This window comes from Hippocampus zosterae, chromosome 10 (assembly GCF_025434085.1).
Source record: "Hippocampus zosterae strain Florida chromosome 10, ASM2543408v3, whole genome shotgun sequence".
In the NCBI taxonomy this organism is placed as follows: Eukaryota; Metazoa; Chordata; class Actinopteri; order Syngnathiformes; family Syngnathidae; genus Hippocampus; species Hippocampus zosterae.
The window spans coordinates 9,843,840-9,868,951 of record NC_067460.1 but is presented as its reverse complement, the minus strand read 5'-3'; the positions used below and the strand labels follow the sequence as shown (position 1 = coordinate 9,868,951).

Sequence of the window (25,112 nt, the reverse complement as noted above, 5' to 3'; positions counted from 1 at the left end):
CATTGTTAGTACACAACAAATGAATGGATTTCTAGTTTTGAAATCAATCAAGCCAACTCAAGTGACGGCAACAAAATTATTGCAAAATCTCAACATTATTTATTACACATGACAATTTGACATTTTGGTACAGATTTTAAGAAGAAGAAGTTAACGCACATAATTTGGTTTCGCAGGCCACATGAAATGATGTGGCGGGCCGGAAAGGCCCCTGGTCCGTGAGTTTAATACCTCTGGGCTAGGTGTTACATTAGGGTCTCAAACCTTGGTCAGAATTTCAAAAATAGGGTTTCAAAATAGAATTTCAAGATTGGATTAGGGTTCCAACACAAGGTTAGGTTAAAATACATGTTTAGGTTTATAAGATAAATTAGGAATTCAAGTGTGTGATGGTTCCAAGCCAGGGCTGGTGTTTCAAAGTAGGGGTTTTCAAGACATGGTTGGGTTTTGAATTAAGGTTCTAAGACTGAATTACAAGGTTTTGTGTTTCAAGATAGTTTTAGAATTGGTGTTTAGGATAGGTTAAGGTTTCAAACAAGGGTCATGGTTTCAAATTAGTGCTTCAAGGTTCCAAGTATGCGTGGGCAAGTCAATACCTCATTTTATAAATTCGTATGAATGTACTGTACTTTGCAAATACATTTGAATGTGTGCTAGCCGCATGTAACTGAAACACTCACCAAGCCCCAGCCCTGCCCTCACAAACACTCATGGGGTACAACTGCAGTACAAACACAGGAACATGAACACATTTTTGAAACGAACGGCTAGTTGTGACGTTTTTCATGTTTTTAGAATTACATAAATAATTTGCTGGTGGTGGGGCAGGGGGTGCTGTACAGGGGCTATGCCGTTTATGATGGGGCTGTAGGACACCCGAGCCCTGGTGGAGGGCCATACATAATTACAGGTTAAAGTAAGGGGTCTGGTGTTTAATTAAGTTTTCAAGCAAGAGTTAGGGTTTCAAGTTTGGAGTTACAAATTACAGAATCAAGACAGGGTTTGCTTTCAAATTTAGATTTCGCATTAAGTTTTCTATCTTAAGGATTACAATTAGGGTTTCAAACCACGATTAGAGTGTGGGTGAATGCTTCAAAGTAGGGTTTTAGCCAGGATTCGAGTTTCCAATGTGGGTTTGGCTTGCGTTGCTTCGACTTCAACGGCGGCCGTTGGGTGTCACGACGAATCAGTCGCATTGTTCCCAGGCTGACTGCCACACTGTGGCACACTGTGGCAGTCAGCCTGGGAACAATGCGACTGATTCGTCGTGACACCCAACGGCCGCCGTCGCAGCGGTTGTAATGTCAACAAATAGATCAACACCGACACCTATGGGTCAATACATTCACTGACATAAACTGTCATTATAATGCGCCTGCGAGGCTAAACGCTGGGTTAGATTCCTACGCACGTTGAATGACGTCAGTGCCATCCTGGCTACTGCCCTTCTCAAGATGGCGCTGCGGCCGGGATCATCTGGAGGCGGCAGGTACTCGAGCACCTTTACAACCTCTTTAATCCCAATTTGTCACGTGTTTTTGACATTTATCCACATTTTACACTCGCTTGGCCTTCAAGTGGTCACCGTGGTGGCTTTAAAGAGACGGTGACACCGGTTGCTTTTGTGATCGAAGCCGAGTGACGAGATGGCTGATTGACATAGCTAACGTTAGCAGCTGGGTCTTGTCACAAGAGGATTCACACACTACAATTAAGATAGACTGACGCCTAATATCGTTATTATTTTTTTAATCAATAATAATATGACTCGAACCAGCTTTCATGTGTCGTTATGACGTCAAATATGAGTGATGATGTCGCCTTAATAATGATAATACGCACAGGAACCGACTCATTTTGAGTTAATACTAGAGGTATTCAAATACAAATACAGTACTGCACTGTAATATTCAAAAAAATGTCCTTAAATTCAAAACGACAACCAAAAATGTAGTATGTAATGTAATGTAAGTCAAATCAAATATTCTAATCTCCTTCTTGTCCTCGAATGAAAGACATAAGACAAAACATGATCGCTGTAAAAATAACTTGTAAACCCCTGTAAACTACACGACAGCAAGAGATGCTTAGAGACAAATAAATAGAAATAAAGTTTTAACAATAATAAAAAGAGACGTTTATAAAAGATATTTATCACGAGTACTGTTAAGGTGCCAACATTTGTACAGTTAAGATGTAAGAGTCTGGGAAAGGTGGCATTTAGGTTAGGAGATTTGATTTCCATCGAGGCCCTCCTCACTTTAACAATACTTCGTTGACACCAATGACTACTTTAAAAAGGTGCCTTGAAATAACTTTAGTTGTCAGCTGGAACAAAATTCTGAAAATAAAATAAAATTACTTTAGACATACTATAAAGGGGGAACTATTCTGTAGGAGAAGTCTGTGGATCAACAATGTTTCGCCATGCTTAACCATGAGCAGGTAGCCAGACCTGCAAACTAGTTATTCATTTTCATACATTATTAATGTCGTGGGCCTCAGTTGCGTAAATACTGAATGACTGGATCACACCGATACAGCACAAGTGAAACAGAAGCTCAGCCAGTGTGGGTGGAAAGATCATGGATGCAGTTACTCTTGGTATGTGTCACATGATGACGGTCGTATCAGCAAAGCCCATAAAGGTGCATTTTGAGACTAAAAGTAGAGACAAGCTGGGCGAGACACTCGCTTAGTTGTAGAAAAACATAAGAGATGAATATATGCATCAGTGGCAGTAAATGATTGGATTCCAGTTGACAAGTAAAAACATACTTGGTAGGCAGTTAACAAATCAAAAATGAAATATTTGTGTAAAAGTAAACTACCACACACATTAAAACTGATGAAAAGTTCACTGCTGTCCCAAAAGGTTTATTTCTAAGTAACCACACCACACACATAGAAAACATAAAATTGCCTGGCTGATGCCAAGCTTTGGAATTGTAGTTAATACCAGCATCTATTGAGTCATACAATGGCACGTGTACTAAGGAAATAGAGCTCATTAATTATGTGTCTCATTACCTGTTTTTTAGTTTCATGTATCCTGTTGGAGGGAGTTTGGGACCGCCTCAAGGTGAGTCACAATAGATGTTATCAAGCTTTTATTAGTAAAATTTCTTAATTTTGATAGCAATTCACAGAGATTTCTTTTAATGTGTCGTATACAAAAATTCCATTAGATATTAAAATGTCTATATTTTATTCGGGCCTGACCGATTGTGGATTTTTTTAGGCAGATACTAATGCCGTTTTTAGGCACAAAAATACATATTTTCTTTTATATATATATATATCAATCTTTTTTTTTGGCAAGTCTGCGGAAGACCTTCTACATTTTTATTTATTAAAAAAATCTGCTTTAACCTTTTTGTTCCCATCGTAGCTTATATACTTCGGTTGATGCACACTGTTTTACACTGACGACATGGCAGTAAAGGGAGAGGAGATGACAAATACTGTAATGTGATCAATCGTCTTCAGTTCATAACGTTAAATGGCATCATGCAGAATTGAAATAAACACAATAACCCGATGTTATCCACAGTCAAGTCTGCAAAGTTTTTTTTTTTCCCCCCTTCTCCTAAAATGGTGGAAGCACATGGTGGCTCCAGAAGGCTGTGGTTGTCATTTAACTTAATGTTTGCACTGTCAAACATCACAAACGATTAAAATTTTTTTCCACACCTCTCATTTTGCTCCACCCTGTCAAAAAACAGATTGGCTCCTTCATGGTCTCGTGTCTTTCCCCAGCTGCTCGACAAATTGAATCACAGTCATCAACCACATTTTTAAAATAAAATTTTCCCTCAGTGTGTTCCAGTGGTGGGAAAGTAGATATACTTATCATAGATGCAAGCCGGTGGGGGTGGGGGGGTGTCCTGCTTTTCCCACCTCTAGCGTGTTTCAGATTAGACCAGGGGTGTCAAACTCATTTTTGTCATGGGCCTGAATTTTAGTGACAGTTTCCCTTGGAGGGCCATTATGACTGAAACCATACAAAGAAGTCAGGAATAACGGTTTATTCACCTATTGTTTAAGTTACTGTAATGAAGGGTTTGGTCACAAGAAAATACTCACAGTATTACTCTTGGTTATTGAATGAGAATTAGAAATTTTGGTACAGCATCATGACAGTTGACATCTTTGATTTGCTTTCGCGGGCCACATCAATTGATGTGGTGAGCCACATCTGGCCCCCGCGCCTTGAGTTTGACACCTGTGGATTAGACAGTCATTCTGTTAGTATACAGCAAATTGTCATTTTTTGCTGTTTGTTTTGTGTTGCAGGCTTGGTCCCCATACAGCAGCAGCAGCAGCAACATCCACACCAGCCACAACAACAGCAGCAACAGCAGCAGCAGGGCTTCCCAATGGTTCAGGTCATGCAGCCAAATATGCAAAGCATGATGGGAATGAACTTTGGGGGACAGATGCCTCCAGGAGCCATGCCAATGCAGGTGGTTTTTTTGCACACAATTACTCACTGTTACGTGGGGGGGCTGACTAGCATTTCCATTAATTACAGCGAGGAAAGGTGATTTGAGGTAATCTGATTGTGAGTGTGAGCGTGGATGTTTGTTCGTCTCTGTGTGCCCTGCGATTGGCTGGCAACCGATTCAGGGTGTCCCCCGTCTACTGCCCAGAGACAGCTGGGATAGGCTCCAGCACCCCCCGCGACCCTAGTGAGGATCAAGCGGTTAGGAAGATGAATGAATGAATGAATGATTGATTTGCGTTGCAAGTGTGCTCACGGAACAAATTAAACTTGCATCGCAAAACACCACTTTGCGATAGCAGTCAGATGAAGGCTTCATTTGTATGTAACAGGCCAGGATGGCGATTGGGATGCAGGCCCCCGGGATGCCGTTCTTGGGTCAGCCCCAGTTTATGGGCATGAGACCTTCTGGCCCACAGTACACCGCCGACATGCAGAAGCAAATGGCAGAGGAGCATCAGTAAGAAACGAGCACCTTCTCTCTCTCTTTTTGTCTTTCACGCTCTTTCTTCATGAAAGCTTACACACCAGCCAAGGCATCATCTTTTAAAGCAAAACACACTCAAAAGTCAGAGTCCCCAATAGAACATGAGGTTTGGGACCCCAAGTGGACATAAATGCCTGCACCTCACAAAATTGTTTTGATCAAACTAAAAGAATAATTGGTCGAAAGCACTAAATTAAAACCTCATCGATTTCTGCGGTACGAATTTCCACCATTTAACATACACTGGTAGTTTACATGAATTATTTTAGCAAAGCTACAAAAGAATTCCATCAAAAATTGTTTTTATTTTTGTGTATTTTGGGTCACTCAAGAAAAAGTCATCAAAGTTCAGGCTGAAAGAATGACTGATAGGATGTTTATATTTTTGTAAAATGTTAAAACGGGTCAGATTTGGTCAGAGACAGTAGGTAAGGGTAGAAGTAATAAAAACAAAGACAGTAGTCTGCTTTCCACTCTTTTCAACAAGAACATTTTTGATCTATTTATAGAATGGTATTCTCAAGGGTGTCCGCGTTACAAATCCATTTTATTGTTTGAAGGAAGCGTCTGGAGCAGCAGCAAAAGATGCTTGAGGAGGACAGGAAACGGAGGCAGTTTGAGGAGCAGAAGCAGAAGCTGAGGCTGCTCAGCAGCGTCAAACCCAAGGTGAGAACCATTGTCGCTGGCATTGTTTATCTTTCTTTTGTTACCAGTCACTCATCATTTAGTCTTTTTTTTGGCTACTCAGACAGGGGAGAAGAGCCGGGACGACGCTCTGGAGGCGATAAAAGGGAACCTGGACGGTTTTAGCAGGGACGCCAAGATGCATCCAACGCCGTCATTACAGAGCAAGAAGCCAGGTGCAGTTTCACCTTCGTGATCTGATGACAACAGGGATCAGCACTTAAACCATAAAAACACAATTTATAATTTAGTGTCATGTAAGATAAGATAAACTGGAAATTAATTGAAAGTGTTTAGGGATCATAGCTTGCGGTATATTTTGGATTTAAATTATTTATGTAGGCAATTCTAAGCAATTAATTTGGTGGGTGGCATCGATTATTTTTGGCGGGCCTTACATCGGCACTGTATTTATTTATCGATAGTCTTGTTACATTTACTTACTCAATCACGTAATTGAGTAAAAGTGTCAAATTTGAAAGATGTTAATTTGGTCTTTTTTTTTTTTAAGTACAACCCTCGTTGCAAATAAGAATAAATACATAAATACAGATGAGCCAGTTTTATTACAGGGCTCACAATAAATACAATAAAATACAATAAAAACAATAAACTAGTAATGAAAATACTAGTTGACCGTGATTAAAGACTGGAGTTGTCTGCATGTGTCCCGCAGACCATACTTTTCCCACCCATGCACTAGAATCTATTACAGCGCCCTCTTCTGGGAGGAATAACTGGATTCTGCTGTTTGATCCTGACTTCTTCACATCAAGTGTGTGCGTGTGCTTTTGCTCCATCGTCACGATTTGTTCACTCTTGCAGACTCGACCTCATCTCCATCATCATCATCATCCCTCTCATCTGTTGCCACTCCCTCCCTCCCCCCGCCTTTGTCCGAGGACAATGATGAATTTAGTGACTTTCAAGGGCCCGCTTCCCCCTTCCCTTCCTCTTCCTCGGCGGGACCCTCCCACAGGAGCGTCACGATGGGTTCTCTCACAACCGTTTTCCCCAAGGAAGACGAGGAGTTCAGCGACTTTGTTCAGGGCCCTGTGGGTTCCGCACACTCGCACCTTTCCTCTCAAGTCCACCCTTCCCTCCCTTCCTCTGTGTCCATTTCCACTGCCACTCCTCCACACTCTGTCATCAACAGCAGCTCGCAAACTTCATCTCAAGGTAATTTTTTTCTTTCGCTCATCTTCCACCCGCCCATAATTTCACTTGGGATAGGTACAAGGTTTTGGTGCGGACTCACACTCGGCAATCCCTACTGTGTCATAACTTACTTCATATACAGTATATACATTTGGCTAGTGTTGAGTGTCTGCCACCTCCTGACATGCTGGGAAGAGGTGGACCATGGCACTGCAGAATTGGTCACAATCCAAAAAGAAGTTCACGACACACTCAGGCACACACGGGCGAGCAATGTTTCCGATAATCAACTCGCTCGCTCCTCTCACTTGTTATCTCTTCAATTCACTGGCGCTGAACTTCGGTGTGGGCCATAAGGCCTAAACTGAGTACGGCCTACATTTCCAGTGTGTTAATTCTGCAGTGGTTAAAACCACATCAGAGAAGCACAACAGCCTGCCCTTCCTGGGACAATCCCCCCAATTTTTTTTATTTGAACTTGTCTTTTTTTTCACTGGTAGGTGCATCACAGCCGCTACAGTCTAGACTTATTCATAATGTTGGAAAACAAAGTACCGGTGCTTCCAAGTGGCAGAAAAGTGAGTGACTAATGCTGAACTGAAATGACAACACAATTCTGGGGTTATGCCACCAAAAGAAAGATTACCCCCCCCATACCCCCAAGTTTAACCATCTGAACCTGTGAGTGAGAAGGTGAAATGGAATGTCATATACCGGTACTTGGAGAGCTTGTGAGATAAAGAAGCTAATTTTAAAGGAACAGATCGACAACTAAACCTGGACCGGTATGCGCAGGACATTTTCTCTGGTATGTATAAACTCTTAAGTCATGTTGTCCCAGAGTCATTTAGCAAACCATATTGGCTAGCCAGCGAGCTAACATGAGTTCTAAACAATGTTCATTTCAACATCAAAATAGCAACAGAAAGGTCAATTCATTAGCCAGTGCCTTGGTGATACTGACACTTTGTCTGAATTTCCATCAACTTAGCGAGCTCAACTATCTACCTCCCAAGCAATTTTACCTCATTTAACATCTTCTCAACTCACACCTTCAAAGTATGGCGAGCAAAGTCAGCTAAAATCATAAATCAATACATTTAGTTTTCTCAAATTGTTGACGAGTGGTAGTACAATCTGAAACTGTTGGAATTTTTGCCACCTGGAAGTACATATGTTGAAAGGTTTAGAATCCAGGCAACAGCGCCCATTCACACAGATGAGCATCGGAGGAACTATCAACATTTTTAACAGTTGTCACATTTGAATCCAAAAGGCAGGTTACCTGATGGAAAAACACGCTTGTTCCCTGCTAGGTCCTTCCCTTGAAGAGAAGCTTTTCTCCTCTTGCGACCTCACGGCCGGCAAGACAGCACACTTAAACTTTAAACCCAGGCAGACTTTGACAGAAATGAGTCCCAGAGCTAGAGTTTCCACTCAGTTTCAGAGCAGCAGTAAGGCCAGGAATTGGGCCACGGCCTCCGGGGACTTGAGTCTTGAGTCGGTCTTTGTGACTGAAAGGCTAGCCAAGGCCTCCGCATCGGAGCCCGCCGTGGCCTCGACAGCTACCAAACCCTCGCCTCCAAACAGCGGTGAGAGACGCCCATTTCTTTCCGGACCTCTGCAGCTTCTTCTGCCACTAAAATTGCAGCTTCCTGTCTTCCTCTACTGCGCCATTGTTGGCTTTTATAGCACGTTTTGTTGGCAATCAAATGAAGACAAGGTGACATCTTCAATAACTGTGATCATGGTCAAGTGGGGCAATCAGGGGCGTAATTTCAAACCTTGATACCCTTTCTGCTACACTCTCTGTATTTCCAGGTTTTCTGCGTTCAAAGTCCTTTGTTGGGCCCTTATGGAAATCCTTGTTGTTTCATGCTTCACGCTACCTGCTTTGGACTAACATGGTTGTGCATTTAACTTTGTTATTTTGTGTCATCAAGGCAAACGCTGAGGCTCTTCATCGAAATTCCAGCATTTAAGTTACTAATGATGTGCAGTGGTACCTTGTCTGACAAGTTGAATTTGATGTGTGGCCACGGTCAATTCACGTGTATTTCAAATTTGAAGAATTTTTTTGGGGGGAGGGGCTATCCTGTCTTAGCAATCAACATGTAACCACGGCAACATGTAGTGGAATCTTGGCATTGTTGTTGGAGTTAATCAACTGACTGTGATTAATTTGACTGTTTTGTTGCCGATCTTTGAATTTAGTTGTCAGGACCGCAAAACCAAGTATTTGTTTCTCTTTAGCCCCCAATGCAGTTCTGAAAAGCGTTTTCACTTGTCTATCAGCGCTAACGGAAGATCCGCCAGTCCATCACTTCATTAGTGATGGACCGCCATTTTTGCTGGCGGGCTGATAACTGACGGTAACTTTGAAACACTGACAGAATCAGTGCTGACGGAAGCGATATTTCGGAGGGCCTACGGACCGCCGCAACCACGAAAAATAAAAAACCGGGGGGGGGGGCATTTTGGGCACAAGCAGGAGAAGGGGCAGTAATATAATCATTTATAGCTTTTTTTGTGTAAAGTGGTCCAAATGTTTCTAAATGAATTCAATTGTTCTGTTACCCATGTAATTTTTTTAAATTTATTTTTCAACTATCTTAAATTAGCAATGTGGAAAATGCAATTTAGCAATGGAGGAAGCGTTTAAAAATTAATGATGACAGACTGCGCCACCCCGGAATAATGACTACTCAGTACTCAAGTTGACGTATTTCCATGCCTGCCGCTGGCGAATGACAATAGCTCACCACTAAGTATAAATTCTATTTTGCTGTTAGCAATTGCCAGTCTTCCCTAAAATGTATTTTTGCATGTCAATACCAAAGAGTTTTATGACTTTAGTGCGTTTGTTTACAGTACTACTGCTGTGTGTGATGTCACGTCGCATTCGTGCAAGTGTGTTATTTGGGCTAATGTTAACGGTAATGGTGGTTTTGGTTGAATAATTATCTGCAGGTGCTTATGTATCATGGGTTCATGATTCTGAACATGTTAAATGCATAATGTTGATGCCGCTTTAAGTGGAATCCATTTGCTATTACAAAATTGTTTTAGTGGGGGCTCGGTCAATGTAGTTTGCATCTTTTTATTAAAAAAATAGAAAGACAAAAACACCTGGCGATGGTTTGTGACCTGAAAAACTTGTAAGTTTAAGGTACCATTGTGTTTGCTTCAAACGATGAAATAGGTCAGTACAGTTGAATCCCTGGTAGTAGCTCACGGGATAATTACATTTTTGGGTGTTAAATTTGCATCGAGCTTTCCATAGATGAGTTTTGTGGAATTTTGGATTCGAACAGGAACTTCGCTGCCAAGAGACTTGGCAACTGTCAACTCGTATTCCCATACAAAGCTGATACTGCAACAAATAATGCTGTGTGTGTGTTTGATTACCACAGGGGCTGTTGGTATGTATCCACAACAAGAACACATCCAGTCCATCCCGCCAGCCTGGCTTTACAACGACAGCCTCATCCCAGGTAATCTTTAGATTTAGATATGTTGAACTGGTGGCGAGTTTGTACCTTATTGGGTGGAATCTTCATGGTGATGTTCACACAATCAAAGGCATACTGTTACGTTGTGTGTCAAATTCACACATTCCAAAGTGACACCGTTAAAAAAAGAAAAATAAATACATTCAGAGCTAATATCGGCCGACTTATTGATCAGGCTCTTTTTTTTTTGATTGGCATTGATCACGTATTGTTTTTTTCACACAGCCATAATTGCAAGTTAAAAAAATTGGTTCACTTACCGGTACTTTTTTTTATAATGATCAATTTCTGAATAGTCCCCAATAAAACATCATGTATTTGCACCAGTGCCCTAGATATGCTTAAAATGGTTAGTAATGAGTAAAAAAAACAAAAACAAAACAAAACGGCTATTTTGTGTAAAATTGTCAAGTTGTTGTCCTGAACAAAGAACATTTTGTGCTTTTCTGCTCTCAGAAATGTTCAAGAAGGTTCTAGAGTTTAGTATGACTCCGGCTGGGATTGACACTGCCAAGCTGTACCCGCTACTCATGTCGTCGGGTCTTCCTCGGGAAGCTTTGGGCCAAATTTGGGCATCCGCCAACCGCACAACACCTGGCATGCTTACAAAAGAGGAACTCTACACTGTGCTGGCGCTGATTGGTGTGGCACAGGTAAAACTGTCATGAAGAGGGCATTTTGATGTATTGAATTGAATGGCCTTTATGTACTGTATATATTTATTTTGTGGTAAAATTAAATATCAAGGACGTGACCGCTGGGATCAGTAATAAGATGGGTTAAAGTGCAATGTTGATTGATGTTCAAAAAATAAAATGTGTATGTTGGTGTGTGTGTGTGTGTGTCTCAGAGCGGCCTGCCTGCGATGAACGTGGAAATCCTCAGTCAGTTCCCGTCTCCGCCGGTGCCCAACCTGCCGGCCCTTGCGATGGCCTTAGCGCCCATCATGCCCCAGCACCAGCAACCCATGATGACCCACCAGCCAGTGTCCATGCCCATGCCCACCCCACCCTCTACAGGCATGCCCCACATGACAGTGGCACCAGTATCAGCACCCGCCAACTTCATTGCAAGTTTCCCTCCTGTTCAGGTAGCACTTGATCTATTGTGACCCGTGAGTGCCCCAAATGACAAGGTTTTCCCACGTACTAGTCACTGCTCTTTGATTTTTTTTTTTTTGGGGGGGGGGGGGGGTGCAAGCAAAAGTCTGGCTTAAGAGAAAGCTTTTTCTTGCCATGGTTTCTTAGAAAAGTGTAGGGAAGAAGCAGTGCAGTGTGCAATTTGGCAGATAGCAAACATGTCTTCAAAAGAGATGCCTAGTGTGCTTGCTTCAAGCTGCTTATTGTCACGCCAGCTGATATTTCCTCAAAAAACTAAAGAGAATTATACTGCATCGGTCTTATGAAAGTTCGCTAGCTCAATGCTGACAAAAAAAATGCAAAATGCAGACTAAAGAAACTACTACAACTAAATGTACTTAGTATTTTGTTACTCCAGTACTGTCGTTTGATTTTATACATTGAAAAATATGTTGCAAGAAATTATGTAAATTAGTCACACCGTTGCATAACAGATGCACAAATCCCGATAGGATACTTTCTTTTCAGAAATATATATGTAAATTACTTGGTTGAAATTCACACTTGAAGGGTGGGCAGGCATTCTGAAGACATAACCGTTTGTTTATAAGCTATTGAAAAGTCACATTTCCATAATTGGTCTCCTGTATTGTTCTGTCCACTCACACCTGAAAGGGGACCAAAGTGGAAGACGACGACTTCCAGGACTTCCAAGAGGCTCCCAAAGCTGGCTCTGGCGACCAGGCGTTCACTAATTTCCAGGGGGAATCAAGCGCAAAGTTCCCCGCCAGCTCGGCGGTGCAGCATCAAAACAGGTAACGCGTTCATATTCAGGCCCAGCGCTTCCTCATTTAGGTGTTGTCATCCTGCATATTTTGATCAGTTAAGTGTCAGATAGTCAGCGATCATTTCTATCTTAGCGGACGCTGCCTAGCATAACAATGAGTTTGGGTCAGCTCCTAATGAATTAATTTCAGCAGGATGTGAAACGTGATGGTCACGTAATTGCAATAAGTCCAACCGATCCCTAATGTCTTTCAGCGTACCTGCCATGTTGACTCCTCTGTCCGGGGCCTCCTCAGCCTCCTCTGATAAGTACGCCGCCTTCAAGCAGCTGTCTGTGGATCAGCCCACAGAAGTCCCGCTCCCTACCTCAGGTACAAGTTTCACGTCTGTGTGTGTGTGTGTGTGTGTGTATTAGCATTTGTTTGATGCCCCTTATGTTACCCCCCCCCCAAAAAAAATCCCCATTTAGATGGAGGAGACAAATATAGTGTCTTTAGACACTTAGAAACTCCGACTGACAAGAAACCACTAGGTAAGATGCCGTCTCACCATTTACTCAGCCGGGGATTGTCAAACTTATTATATCAAGCACCAAAAAAAATATAGCTCTCTGCGATCATGACCACAATGAAATCATCTTACCTTGTATTTTAAAGAAATTTTCAAGCTGTAAAGAAGTGGGCAAAACACGGCCAATTGCCCAGTGTGAGTCCACCCTTAGTTATGAACCCGAAAGCACAGACTCGCAAGTGATGATTCGGTAATAACTTGGGTACTGTAATTCACTTGCTACGCTACGTTTTTTTTTTTTAAAACTCCTTCACTGTTGATCCCAATTGTTTTTCGCCTCCCTGTTTCATTAGAACACTTTGCAATGGGGACCAGTCTTACAAGTCCAGTAAGTCATGCTCTCAGTCTGCAGTGTGCCAAGTGCCTCCCGTCCAGTTCATACAACATTGGATGAACTACTGCTCCTTTCTAAAGTGTATTCTGAGTGCTTCTGCTTCACACATGACTGTAGAGAGTCTTGTGATCTTCTCTGGACAACTATTAATAACACCTCATCCATGTGATTTGATTGATTCATTTTGATTTTTTTCCCCCCTAAAGGACATTTTGAAAACAAAACAAAAAAAAACAACAACTTGTGAGTGTATACAGAATACGCTTTTGGCATCAGGTCAGCAGGAGTCACCCGGAAGCCAAAGGTCGATTAACTGTCACTGGCAGACATTTTTTAAATGATTTAGGTTTTTCTCAGGTCCTTCCTCGAAAGTATTTTGCCAGCAGTAGGGCTGCAACCATTTAGGATTTTGGTATTCGGACATCCTACTGAGAAAAGTCTACTGAATAATGAAGTATTCAAATAAAATAATTTTGATCACTTTTTTTTTCCTGTTTAAAGAACAATTTTGAATACTGATGAGAAAATAACTGATATCACTTCATAATGAAGGTCCGATTAGTTTTAATTTTGTTTATGTAATCAAGGGCTTTTATTTAAATATAAGCTGTGATTAAAACTCCTTCTCTAGAAAGGGTTGCGTATGGGACAAAGTGACATCAGAACCAAATTCGTCACATTGATTGCTAAAACGGCAGATTTGAGAAAGCTATTGATCTATTGATCAGTAGGCACTATAACTGTGTCAGGCAAGTTACTGAAAGTGCCGAAACATTTTTGCCTATTAAGCGGTCTTAGAAAAGTCCTCTGACAGCTCTTTGCCAACCTACAGTATATTAGGCACTCGCTTAGTGGCTAGCTGTTAGCCATTAGCTGGTAACAGGCGCCATATTATATGATGACAGACTAAATGAAGTCCTTAATTTGCGATTGATTGATGTCGACCTGACGACTAGACGACCTGTGTCAACTAGAGACTAAAGACGGGTCAAGTCAGCTGCCGCGCGCTACCAGAAATAACTTCAAAATAGAAGGCACTGGTGTCCATGTGTTATCTGTTAAGATTTGATTTTGAAGTTGGCCTTCTCACCGTGTTATCATAATGCAGAGCATGAACAATTGCTGCGGCTGGCTTGACTGTCTTCCTGACCATGCACACCAAATAAAATTAACAGGGACCTGAGGCAGCAAAAGAAAAAAATGCTCACAATTTTAAAAATCAAAATACTCAAATTACTCGAAGACTCGTTTCACCCATAGCGTGCCCTTTTTTTGAAGGTTGTATGTTAGTGCTAGATACTCTCTTTCTGTACCCTACAGTTTGATTTTTGTGTTTTGGTTCACAGGTGAGGCATTTACCGATTTCAAGTCTGTCCGAACTGACGACAGCTTCACTGACTTTAAAACCGCAGACAGCGTCTCTCCACTAGAGCCATCGGAACAGGCCAAGATCTTCCAGCCCCCCTTCCCTTCCGCTTTCCCCAACTCTCAGCCTTTCCAACAACAGCAGCAGCCGCCAGCCGCTTCTCTTTCTCAAGCCAAAAACCCTCTCAACATGGCAGACCTGGATCTTTTCTCCTCCATCCCTCCCTCCGCTCTGCCTGCCTCCGACGCACAAGCTGGCTCATCACCTCCTTTTCTCGCGGTCCCACCAGGCGACCCCAAGTCTGACGGCTTTGGCGGCTTTGCACTATTTGGCTCTTCATCCTCAGATGCCGCTCGAGCGCCGGGGGTGGCGGCGGCAGTGGCGCCGCCGCAGGATGACTTTGCTGACTTCATGGCGTTCGGGAGTTCCGGCGGGGAGCCCAAAAGCAAAAGCAGCGCAACGGTCCACAACGAGACCTCCTTTCAGCAGAACTCGGACAAGTATGACGTGTTCAAGCAGTTATCCTTCGAAGGTGGTGGCCTGGCCTACGATGACGCCAAGGACAGCGGCGACGACTTTGCCGACTTCCAGTCGTCCAAATTCTGCACGGCGCTTGGCGCCTCCGAAAAGACCCTGGTGGACAAGGTGGCCGCCTTCAAGCAAGGCAAGGAGGATTGCGCCTCGGTCAAGTCCCTGGACCTCCCGTCCATCGGGGGCAGCAGCGCCGGGAAAGACGACTCTGAGGACGCGCTGTCGGTGCAGCTGGACATGAAGCTCACCGATACGGGCGGGGACTTGAAGCACGTGATGTCGGACAGCTCGCTGGATCTGACGGGGCTTTCGTCCCACCAGCCGCCCGCTACAGGTGAGGAACTAGTGCGCTTGCTCTGGTGAGGGGCCCTCCCACTCATATACAAACACACACACAGTCAGCCAGACAGACACACAATGTTCAAACACTCACTATATAGTAACATATCAAATAGAATGTTAAGCATCATCCTCCATTCCAACTTTTAGCATTCATTTCATCTCATTTATTTATTTATGTATTTATTGATTTGTTAATTTTTGTTTATTCAAAGCCTCATAGTCATAGGAGTTGTTGCTCTGTTGCTGCCCACGTTGCCCTCCCTCCCTTGTTGTGATAATTTAAGATGTCCACTTGAAGGGGGAATTTGCTGTTTTAAAACCGCAAGCGAAATGTGAACGAGTCTCACTTCACTAATCTCAGTCTCATGCCTTCTGTCTTCTGGTAGGTTGTTCTTCCTCGAGCGCAGTCTTTAAAAAAAAAAAAACTGCAAAGTCCCCCTTTAAGTGTGACTGAGGTGATTTATTGATTACATTTACAATACAGTGTTTAGGGGCTAGGCTCTGCTGTAAAGAGCAAAAAATGCGGTACTATGTTATGCCCACCCAAAAATATTTGTAATTTTCTATAGATCCCACAAGATGGTAGCCAGGCACTTTTTTTCCCCATTAGTCAAGGCTGACATGGTCTGACAAAGTAAGTCTCCCATCCCCCCTTCACTTCAATATCCCAGCCCACCAGTATGCCACGGAACGGTGCCAAAATAAGATTTTAGCCTGAGCACAAAATGAGTGAACAGGAGTTTTTCAACAAGTAAAAGAGAATAGGTTCCCCTAACATTCTCAACAAATATGCAAACTCACCAATGCCGAAATGTAATTATGAAGTCATTATTTGGCCTTATTGGTCTGGTCTCCTTTGGTAAAATAAATCAAGATGTATAAAATGGAATTTAATTACGTAGCTTGATTGACACAGGACTTGATTTAAAACAGTAGCAATGAGAAAGTCGTGGCGGGTGGGGCGGGTAACAGATTCCAAATAGCACTTTCTAAATTATGTGTTCTCACTAACACATTGTGTCCGCCGTTGAAGTTTGCGCTTGTTTTTACATCTGTCTTGCATCTTCTTAATAGAACCCATTCACTCATTGATTCAGCCATTTATTAAGGACATTCAGGATTTTTTTTTCCTTACGCGACATGAATTAATCCAGTTGTGCATCTTCATTGCCTTATAAATGAAGACATGTAGGACATAAAGAAGTTGTAACACAATGTGGATGCATTCCACCTAAGCTCTGATCCTTCTGTAAATGCTCCTTTCAAGTCTATTTTTGATCTACGACTGCGCCACAGAGCATCTTGTGTTGTTCAGCCCAGTTTTGAAGCGCCACCTGTTTCTGAACATGCACATACTCCACGTACTCTTAAAGAGACAGTATTCCTTTTGTCAAGTGGCTTTCCAGTTGAGTGCACAGAAGGAAACTGTTATTGGGTTTTTTGAGGGGTGTGGGCTGGGTGAATTCTCACGTCCGCTTCGACGGGTTGCTCTTTATCCATCATTCTCTGCTACCTGCTGCCTTTTTCAATTTGTGAAATTGACAAGTACACAGACCATCCCGAGATGCCATTTTAGGTGTTAGGGAGAAAAATGTACTGGATTTTAGACGTTTAGTTTCATGACAGAAATGGACTCTGTTTACTTTGACATTTAAGACACAAGTGTGTGTGATATCCGGTAGAGTAGAAATTTCAGTTGCTCGTACTGGAGTGTCCTATTAAGGCTACTCTTTCAAAGTGTCACTAAGGTAAGAAGTAAAAGGATACTGTCTCTTTAAATATTCTTCTTGGATGTACAGTAATTCAAGTCCTTTTTTGCGGGATGGCAGGGATGTTTGTCTGCTTTCCAACCCTTTGGGTGCTTGATAACTTGACATCATTGTTTAAAAGCATAGAACATAACCAATTTATAGCCTCTGCTTGCATTTTTTGTTTGTCAATTGAGTCCTCAAAGGGTTTATGTAGTATTTCCTCACTCTGTTTCTCCCCAAAACCAAGAAAAAAAAAGAGTTGCTTTCCTACCTGGTAGCTGAATGGATTTTGTCACCTCCTCTTCCGATTGACTTATTGGAGTCTGTGGATGTGCCTTCTCACTCTGCTTTTTGTGCTTTTCTTTCTGTTGCGTTTCAGTTTGTTCATTTCTCCCCTTTTGCTCCTGACTCTGCATGTCTTTGTTTGACGCGCAACAAATCCGAAGTCTAGTTTTACACTGTTAGCTTGCCGAAAGCTCTTCTTGTAACAATAGACCTCTATTATTCTACTTTGTGAAACTTTTCTGGCTCTCTTCTCTCATGTTGTGGTAATAAATATTCCTCTTGGTATGGCTCAAAAATGGGTGCCGTCTTCTTTTTCTTCTTCTTTTTCGTCCTTTAAATGTTTCGCATACAGCACTAGATCCTTGTCAATTTCACAAATTATTTTTTTGGGCTGCAGTGGACACAACAAAAAACTGTGGGCGGTATTTAAAGATGCTGTTTTGTGTGCGTGCGCTTTATTAGAGAGTAGGGCTTTTTTTATTTTTTTATGTTTCTATACCTAATATGTATATTTTTCACAATTACTAATTACAGTATTTCATTTAGATATGTAAGGTCTTGTTGCATATATTTTTCTAATGACTATGATAAACCAATCCTGTCTTTCATAGAAAACGTTTGAAACCGAAACTATGGTTTTAAACGCGAAAACCTTTGGCGACACTAAACTGATTTGTACTATCGATAGACCGATGGTTTTTTTTCCCAAGGCTGATGACAATTATTCATAGTCAAGGAGGCCGATAACCAATATCTGGATTAAATATTAGTTTTCAGTAAAAGGGAATACCCGCTAGGTGTCAGAATGTTCAAAAATACAACCTCCAACTCTTAGTTTATTAATCAGCATTTTTTTTCGGATTTGCTAAATGTTCCCCCCCAAATCGTACAACACGACCACCGCCACCAGGCTGCACTGTTGACATAAAATGTAATGAGTCCTGCTCTCATGTTGTTTGTCCCATATCGTCACCTTCTGACTCAATGCACTAATGTCCAGTACACTGAAATAAATGGTGTGGGGGACGGGGCATGCCTTTTTCATCATTGCTACTGGGGGAGCCACATAGAACCTAACCAGATGTATGACAAAAATGCCATTTTTATATATATGGACAAAATATGTGCTCATGATACAATTCATTTTTAATGCATCTATCCACTCTCCTAAGCCACCAACAAAGGGTTTGAAACGAACACAAAATAACCACATACTGTGATTTTTTTTTGTTTATATTTTTTCAATGCAAAGCGCTCTCTTGCATTAAAAAAAACAACTCACTCATAATGTTGATATTATTGAGGTATTTTAGTTTGTCTTGCATATCATTCCAATAAAAATAAAAATAAAAATAAATACAAGTTGTAATATAGGACAATATAAGCACAACTACAACTTGTCTGCCATCTGGTGGTGAATAGCGATATTACAACTTCAAACTGCAGTTGACCCTGCATATTTGCAGTTCAGTACGGGCGGATTTGAATATTTGCGAGGGGAAAAAAAATCTGTTTTTCATATTTTGAATATTCCAGTTTATTCCCCCCCCCCCACACACACACACACACTCACACATTTCCACCTTTTTCATGGAAATGTATATTGAATGTCTATCAGCACTTTTTGAATTTTTTTTTATTTTTTAGGGGAGCATAATAAAAATAGAATTACTTTTTTTGGGGGGGGTGAATGCCTTTCAGAATGTGGTCAACCGGTGAGCATATAAATCCCACCATAATACAAGGAGTGGCCACCAGTTGCCCCTCCCTGTGTTATACCGCCTTATTACTTATTACTTATTACTGATTCGTCTTACTGTTTATTGTATATGTTAAATCGCTCCATGTACAGCACTTTGTATGCAGCGATGGCTGTTTGAAAGTGCTCTATAAATACTGTTGACTTATAGGCTGACAGAGATAAGTCTATCATTCGAATAGAAGAGCGATGATTTGAAGATACAACACAATTGGAAAAGATAGGAGTCAGTCTGCCATCCATCCTCGGTTTGTCACGGCAGCATCTTCTCTATTTCCAGGAAGCACTGGCATGTTTGTGTTGTCATTGCAGAGGGAGACGACATGAAATTTGACCCGTTTGGGACCTCGGGCCTCAGCAGCCTGGCCAATTACGACTGGTCAGACAGGGAGGACTGCGTCACTAGCGAGCTCCAGAAGCCACGAGGCCACGGGGGTGCCGGCCCTCCGCTTTTTACATCTACTCAAGAGGCCGAATTGAGCTCTGAAAGCGTCTCAGCCGCCTCACCTGCCAACATCGCCTCGTCCCTCGACGCCGAGGGTGACAAATCCAAAGCCTTTGCCAACTTCGATGGTAGAGAACAGCAAAGCGGCAAAGACGAAGATGACTTCGGGGACTTTGCAAGCACCGTTTCCGAGAAGCCCGACTCACTCGTTGAGGGCGGCTTGGAGGCCAACTTGAGCGAGAACTCGGACGACTTTGGCGCCTTCCAGGGAGACAAGCCAAAGTTTGGCAAGTCTGACTTCCTGAAGGCTAGCGCTCAGCCCAAAGTCAAATCCAGCGAGGAGATGATCAAGAATGAGCTGGCCACATTTGACTTGTCTGTTCAAGGTCAGTTCTTTTTTTTAGTGACTTTTGCTTTTTTCCCTTATACCACAAGTTCCTGTATATGAAACATTTATTCGGTAAGAAATGAGCAGAACTTGATTACTTTTTTTTTTAATGACGCCGCCGTGTGTGTGTGTGTGTGTGTGTGTGTGCGCATGCATCCATTTGTGTGTGTTACAGCCGTGCATAGTCCAGAGCTGACAACTGTATGCAATCTTTGCTCAAAATTTTGATGTGTTTCTAAGCAGAAATTCACACACACAGACCACAAAAAGCGCAACAAGTGTGCAGTGACAAGAAGACCGTTACGGGAGCTCGAGTGGCGCTGGGTTCGCTACTGTTCGAGCTGTCACTGCTTCTTATTCCACTAAAATCGGTCCTCACAAACATCTTTGGGAGTGAATAAGTGAACTCATTCACTTCCAAAGACGTTTTTAAACGTCTTTTCAGACTTTGTCAAGTCAACAGTATTTATAGAGCACTTTCAAACAGCCATCGTTGCATACAAAGTGCTGTACATGGAGCAATTGAGCTAGAATTGGCTGGTACTGAATGAGTTAAATCGATACGTTTGATACTTCAGCCATTTTTGACACTGGATCCAAGCAATGCCTCGATTTGATTTCCGATGTATGACATTACGTCCAAATATAAAGTTTACAAAACATGCAAACTATTGGACCATTGAAATGGTGGAAAGTGTTTGGTTTTTTTTAATCCTTTTCGTTACTTAATACCCTGTTGCCATTCAATTATTAAGTATTCACTTGATTTTTTCCATTGAAAGTCAGGATGTTCGATAACACTTTTTTTTTTAACCAAATATCATTATTAGTATTTATACTCACCCATACAAGTACTGATACTGTAAAATTTAATTGAACACAATGAGGAAAAAAATAAACGTTGAAGAGAGCTCTTTCCAATGTCAATGATTCGCTGATGTCAAACTGCCGCAGGATGGCGCCAACTACTGCCGAGGAGGACTCAGATTATTGACAGAGGATGTCAGATTATTCTTGCTGCAAGTATTAGTGGTTGGTATCGGCAGCTCCACGAGTACCTAATACCTTAAAATGAGACCAGAATCGGACTGATACAGATCCTCCGACTCCCATTGTTCAGAAACGTAATGAAAATGTAACGGCGCAGAAACATGAAGGCCAGTACGCTGCCCCCCCCCCCCCCCTTCCTTCCCTCTGATTTGGCCCATTAGGGTGCAATAAAGCTGTCAGGCATTAGATGGCAGTGTTGAGATGACAGCCTTAATGGCACTGATGAATGCTGAGCTCGATCAGCAAAAGACAACACATTGATGAACCGCATCGTTTCTTCTTTGAGGATGATGTCACCCGCTTCGAATAATTGTTTCCCGCGGTGTCATACAAGCTCAGGGTGCCCATGATTGATCTCCTTCAGTTGCATTTTATGTGCCTTTGCGCTCTCTTTTGCCGAGCGCAAGTGTAATGGGATCATAGGCGGGTCGGGGAGGGTGACGGATGTCTCCGCAGGGGGCTGGTGCTGATGGTACTGGTGGTTGTCGTATTTACTGAGCCAGCGCAACCTGCTCACATGCCTCACTTGGCATCGTCGGCTTTCTTGTGGTGACCTGCCAGCATTTGCGGGCCAATAAATTAGAGAGCAAGATGGAGAGAGGGAGGTGTGAGTAAAAATGTGTGTACAATTATTAATCGTTCCATCTGTATTTTATTCATTCATTATATCGGCATTGGCCTAAAAAAAAATTATATTTCATGGTTGCTAGTTACTAGTTCGGTCTGTAACATGTCTGAAAATAGTCAAAAACGTGTGTCATCGTTTTCCAAAGTAAAAGTAGAGGTTTACAAAAGTCTTACTACTATTAAACAGAGCAAGATTCAGTGGCGGAAGTGTCTGAAGCTCCTAAAATGTCCCATTTTTGCTTGCACCACAAAGCCACAATTATCACCCCAATCAAAATACCGTATCCGTTTAAAGTTCTCCCCTGTCCGATCTTCAGGCTCCCACAAGCGCAGTCACAGCCTGGGAGAAAAGGAGATCGGCCGCCTGCCCGCATCGCTGCCTCCCGAGCAGCCCTTCAGAGACCGATCCAGCACCTTGAGCGAGAAGCCCACCTTGCCCATCATCCGGGACAAGTACAAGGATCTGACGGGGGAAGTGGAGGTGAACCTCAGGCCCACTATTACGACCACTAAATATCACATTTTCTGAAAAGACTTTGAAATACACCAATCTGTGATGTCGCAGGAGAGCGAGCGCTATGCTTACGAGTGGCAGAGGTGTTTGGAAAGTGCTCTTGAGGTTTGTACTGATTCAACACCCATGTCAATTTCATTTACAACGGGGTACGCCTATGTGGGAAAATAACTCATCGTCCTCTAAAATGGTGTCTAGGCCATGTGGGGCTGAACCATTTTGAAAACTAATTATGGTGTTTTCCCTCGCTTTCACGATTTAAAATTTGATTTTTCTTTTTAATTAATATTTTTCTCAACGTCCACTTCCCAAACACAAACACTAAATGAATTTACATTGCAACAAATTTATTATAAATCAATGGATTTATACGGATTGGGCTTTGGCCAATCTAAGGGCAGCGGAGTCATGAATCAATATTAAAAATGAGATCTCTACACCAATTAGATTTGCTAACTTACTCAACACTTTGACTTGCAGTTTTGTTAAACGTTCAGTCAGTCATGATTTAGATAACAACAAGAACGCAAACAAATCTCTGACTTTATCACTTCAACTTTTCATGAAATATGGAAACATGGATGCCACTTCTTAACCATTCAACTTATCTAGACACTATATAAGCACGTGTAAAATATACATACCCGTACATGAATAAAAAAATAAAGACCAAAACTGACCAAAATTTTTTTTTGTTTGTTTTTGCATTCTGCTACATCGCAGTGTCACTTTGAATTTGATTAAATGTTCGGCCTGAGTCCCAAATGTTATCCACCTGGGCTTTTGCCCATGTTAATAGGAGCTCCTCCTCTCACTTCAACATAGCTCCTTAGCAACAAATGGTGCTTTTTTCCCTACTTTTCAATTCGACACTATGCGTAGTTTTAACATTCAATTAAAATGTATGTTCAAATCAAATGTATTGCACACAAGACTAAGGCAAATTTTACCAAAATGTTTTTGAAAACTAGCAGTTCAAGATTAAATCGCCAGTGTATCATACTTGACAATTTAAGACACCTAAACTGTGTGACCAAATTCGCTGGATTTAAAACAAGTTTAGACAGCTGTTAACATTTTGTACAGTTTGAACAGAAGCGGATTTATTCAAGTGATTCTTTTGCCTACCACTAGAGGGTGCCTGCGCACCACTAGTGTTCCACTTAAAAGAGCGACTGCTTTCATGCTCGTGTGTTGGACACAGTGTACTCAGAAGAAAAGTACAATAGAAATTTTCAACCTTAAAGTAATAAACATTTTTTGAAACTGCTTTTCAAAATAAATGCGAGGCAGCCTAATGGCCTATCTTCCCACCACGAAGGTCATCACCAAAGCCAACAACACGCTGAACGGCATCAGCAGCTCCTCTGTGTGCACCGAGGTCATCCAGTCTGCTCAGGGGATGGAGTATCTGCTGGGTAAGCACGCACACGCACGCGAGAGCATATAAGATAATGACGAGTATGCGTCAGGTGTCGTGGAAGTGTACCGCGTGACCAGGCGGGTGGAGCTGGGCGTCAAGGCGACGGCGGTGTGCTCGGAGAAGCTTCAGCAGCTGCTGAAGGACATCAGCCGCGTGTGGAACAATCTCACGAGTTTCATGTCGCTGGCCAAGCTAGTGGTGAGTGAGACACGCCGACATCGCGTTGCACATACGCACACTCCAGTTTAGCGACGGTTTTCCTGACTTAAAAAGCAACGTCGAGATGCAAATTGGAATTGGAATTCTCCATAAGGTGGCTTTCAGACTTCCCCAGTTTTGCTCCGAAAAGGTGGAGATTTTCCATTGGACTTCATATTAATTGTCACCTATTATGTAGATGTTATGCTGTTCCAGATGCAAATATAGTTTTGCAAATGAACTGCAATCAGTCTATGGTACATGCAAACAACAAAATAGGCGCTCGTTGACTGGGTGGTCGATGACAGGGTGGACATTTTTGATTTGAGCATTTTTTTTAACAAACTGTGGAGCTTCACTCAGTGACACAAGTCCGTTAGCAAATTGAATGTATACTGTACTGTTGAATCAGATTTTTTATTATTTTATTTTTTAATCATTTGAAATTTCACCTCGACTGTATGGACACCATCCAACTGCACACATGATATGATGAAAATTGTGAAACATCGGTGTAAATCTGCAACTAGCCACTGTTTCATCCACTGTCGAGACGAAATATGAAACAAAATGGTGGCTATGATGTCACTGAAAACACAAGAGGACTTCTTCAAGGGGTACTAATGACAGGATGGACAGCAACTTCAGAGACGCATGCAAAATGTGTGGACATGCTGTTATTAGTGGGGGGGAGTGTCCGAGACATGCACAAAAAAAATGGCATACATCCGCCGGGGGAAGAAAGTGTGGAATGAACGTCATGTTTATCAGAGATTTACATTGTTGTGCTCAAGCGTGCAAACATTTGGCCACTTTTACGGATTTTATGATTCCGCAACATTTTCAAGATGACCACGTGATTGCGACGACCAGAGATGAAAGTCCTCTGGATTTTCCCAGAATTCCATGTTTTTCAAATTTTTATGAAAATCTCTCCAGAGAATTGAGGAAAAATTGCCTCAAATTAATCTGGATATTAGTTGACAACATTGAACGAAGACGCATTTGAGTTCGTTGCTTTGCTTTCACGAGCGTAGCCATGTTGAGACACTAACGCTAGTAACAGTGAAGAGATTTTCGTCTCTTTATAAACGCACTCGCTAACGTACCCAGTGGAATTTTCAGAAAAGTCAATTTTCATCTCTGGATGACGACACCATCGGGACTTGATAGTCACATTTGACCTGTCGAATGAATTGACTTTTCCTTTGTTGGGATCAAAGAAAATTGACATTAAACGCTAAAACATCTTTGAATCCAGCTCAAAAAAAGCTTTGCTTGTCTGTCTTCATAAAGACCTGTTACTACGGGTCATAAAG

At 42.1% G+C, this 25,112-nt stretch overlaps 1 protein-coding gene across 8 annotated transcripts in view; it reads left to right on the top strand.

The window, feature by feature from the left end:
* Positions 1–1,410: 1,410 nt before the first annotated feature.
* synrg (synergin, gamma) overlaps positions 1,411–25,112 on the top strand; it is a 30,504-nt gene continuing 6,802 nt past the window's right edge. For 3 of the 8 annotated variants that reach the window (XM_052078023.1, XM_052078021.1, XM_052078019.1), the window contains exons 1-20: positions 1,411–1,489; positions 3,042–3,082; positions 4,297–4,466; positions 4,837–4,964; positions 5,552–5,657; positions 5,740–5,851; positions 6,501–6,854; positions 8,150–8,425; positions 10,247–10,327; positions 10,802–10,998; positions 11,196–11,435; positions 12,100–12,239; positions 12,466–12,581; positions 12,680–12,742; positions 14,461–15,345; positions 19,461–19,979; positions 21,976–22,139; positions 22,224–22,277; positions 23,494–23,590; positions 23,645–23,793. In XM_052078023.1, the coding sequence (XP_051933983.1) occupies positions 1,455–1,489; positions 3,042–3,082; positions 4,297–4,466; positions 4,837–4,964; positions 5,552–5,657; positions 5,740–5,851; positions 6,501–6,854; positions 8,150–8,425; positions 10,247–10,327; positions 10,802–10,998; positions 11,196–11,435; positions 12,100–12,239; positions 12,466–12,581; positions 12,680–12,742; positions 14,461–15,345; positions 19,461–19,979; positions 21,976–22,139; positions 22,224–22,277; positions 23,494–23,590; positions 23,645–23,793 (3,927 nt within the window). In that variant the 5' untranslated portion in view covers positions 1,411–1,454. Of the gene's footprint in view, positions 1,490–3,041; positions 3,083–4,296; positions 4,467–4,836; positions 4,965–5,551; positions 5,658–5,739; positions 5,852–6,500; positions 6,855–8,149; positions 8,426–10,246; positions 10,328–10,801; positions 10,999–11,195; positions 11,436–12,099; positions 12,240–12,465; positions 12,582–12,679; positions 12,743–14,460; positions 15,346–19,460; positions 19,980–21,975; positions 22,140–22,223; positions 22,278–23,493; positions 23,591–23,644; positions 23,794–25,112 lie in introns of those variants that run through there. The other 5 variants (XM_052078027.1, XM_052078025.1, XM_052078024.1 and 2 more) reach the window with 4 other exon arrangements.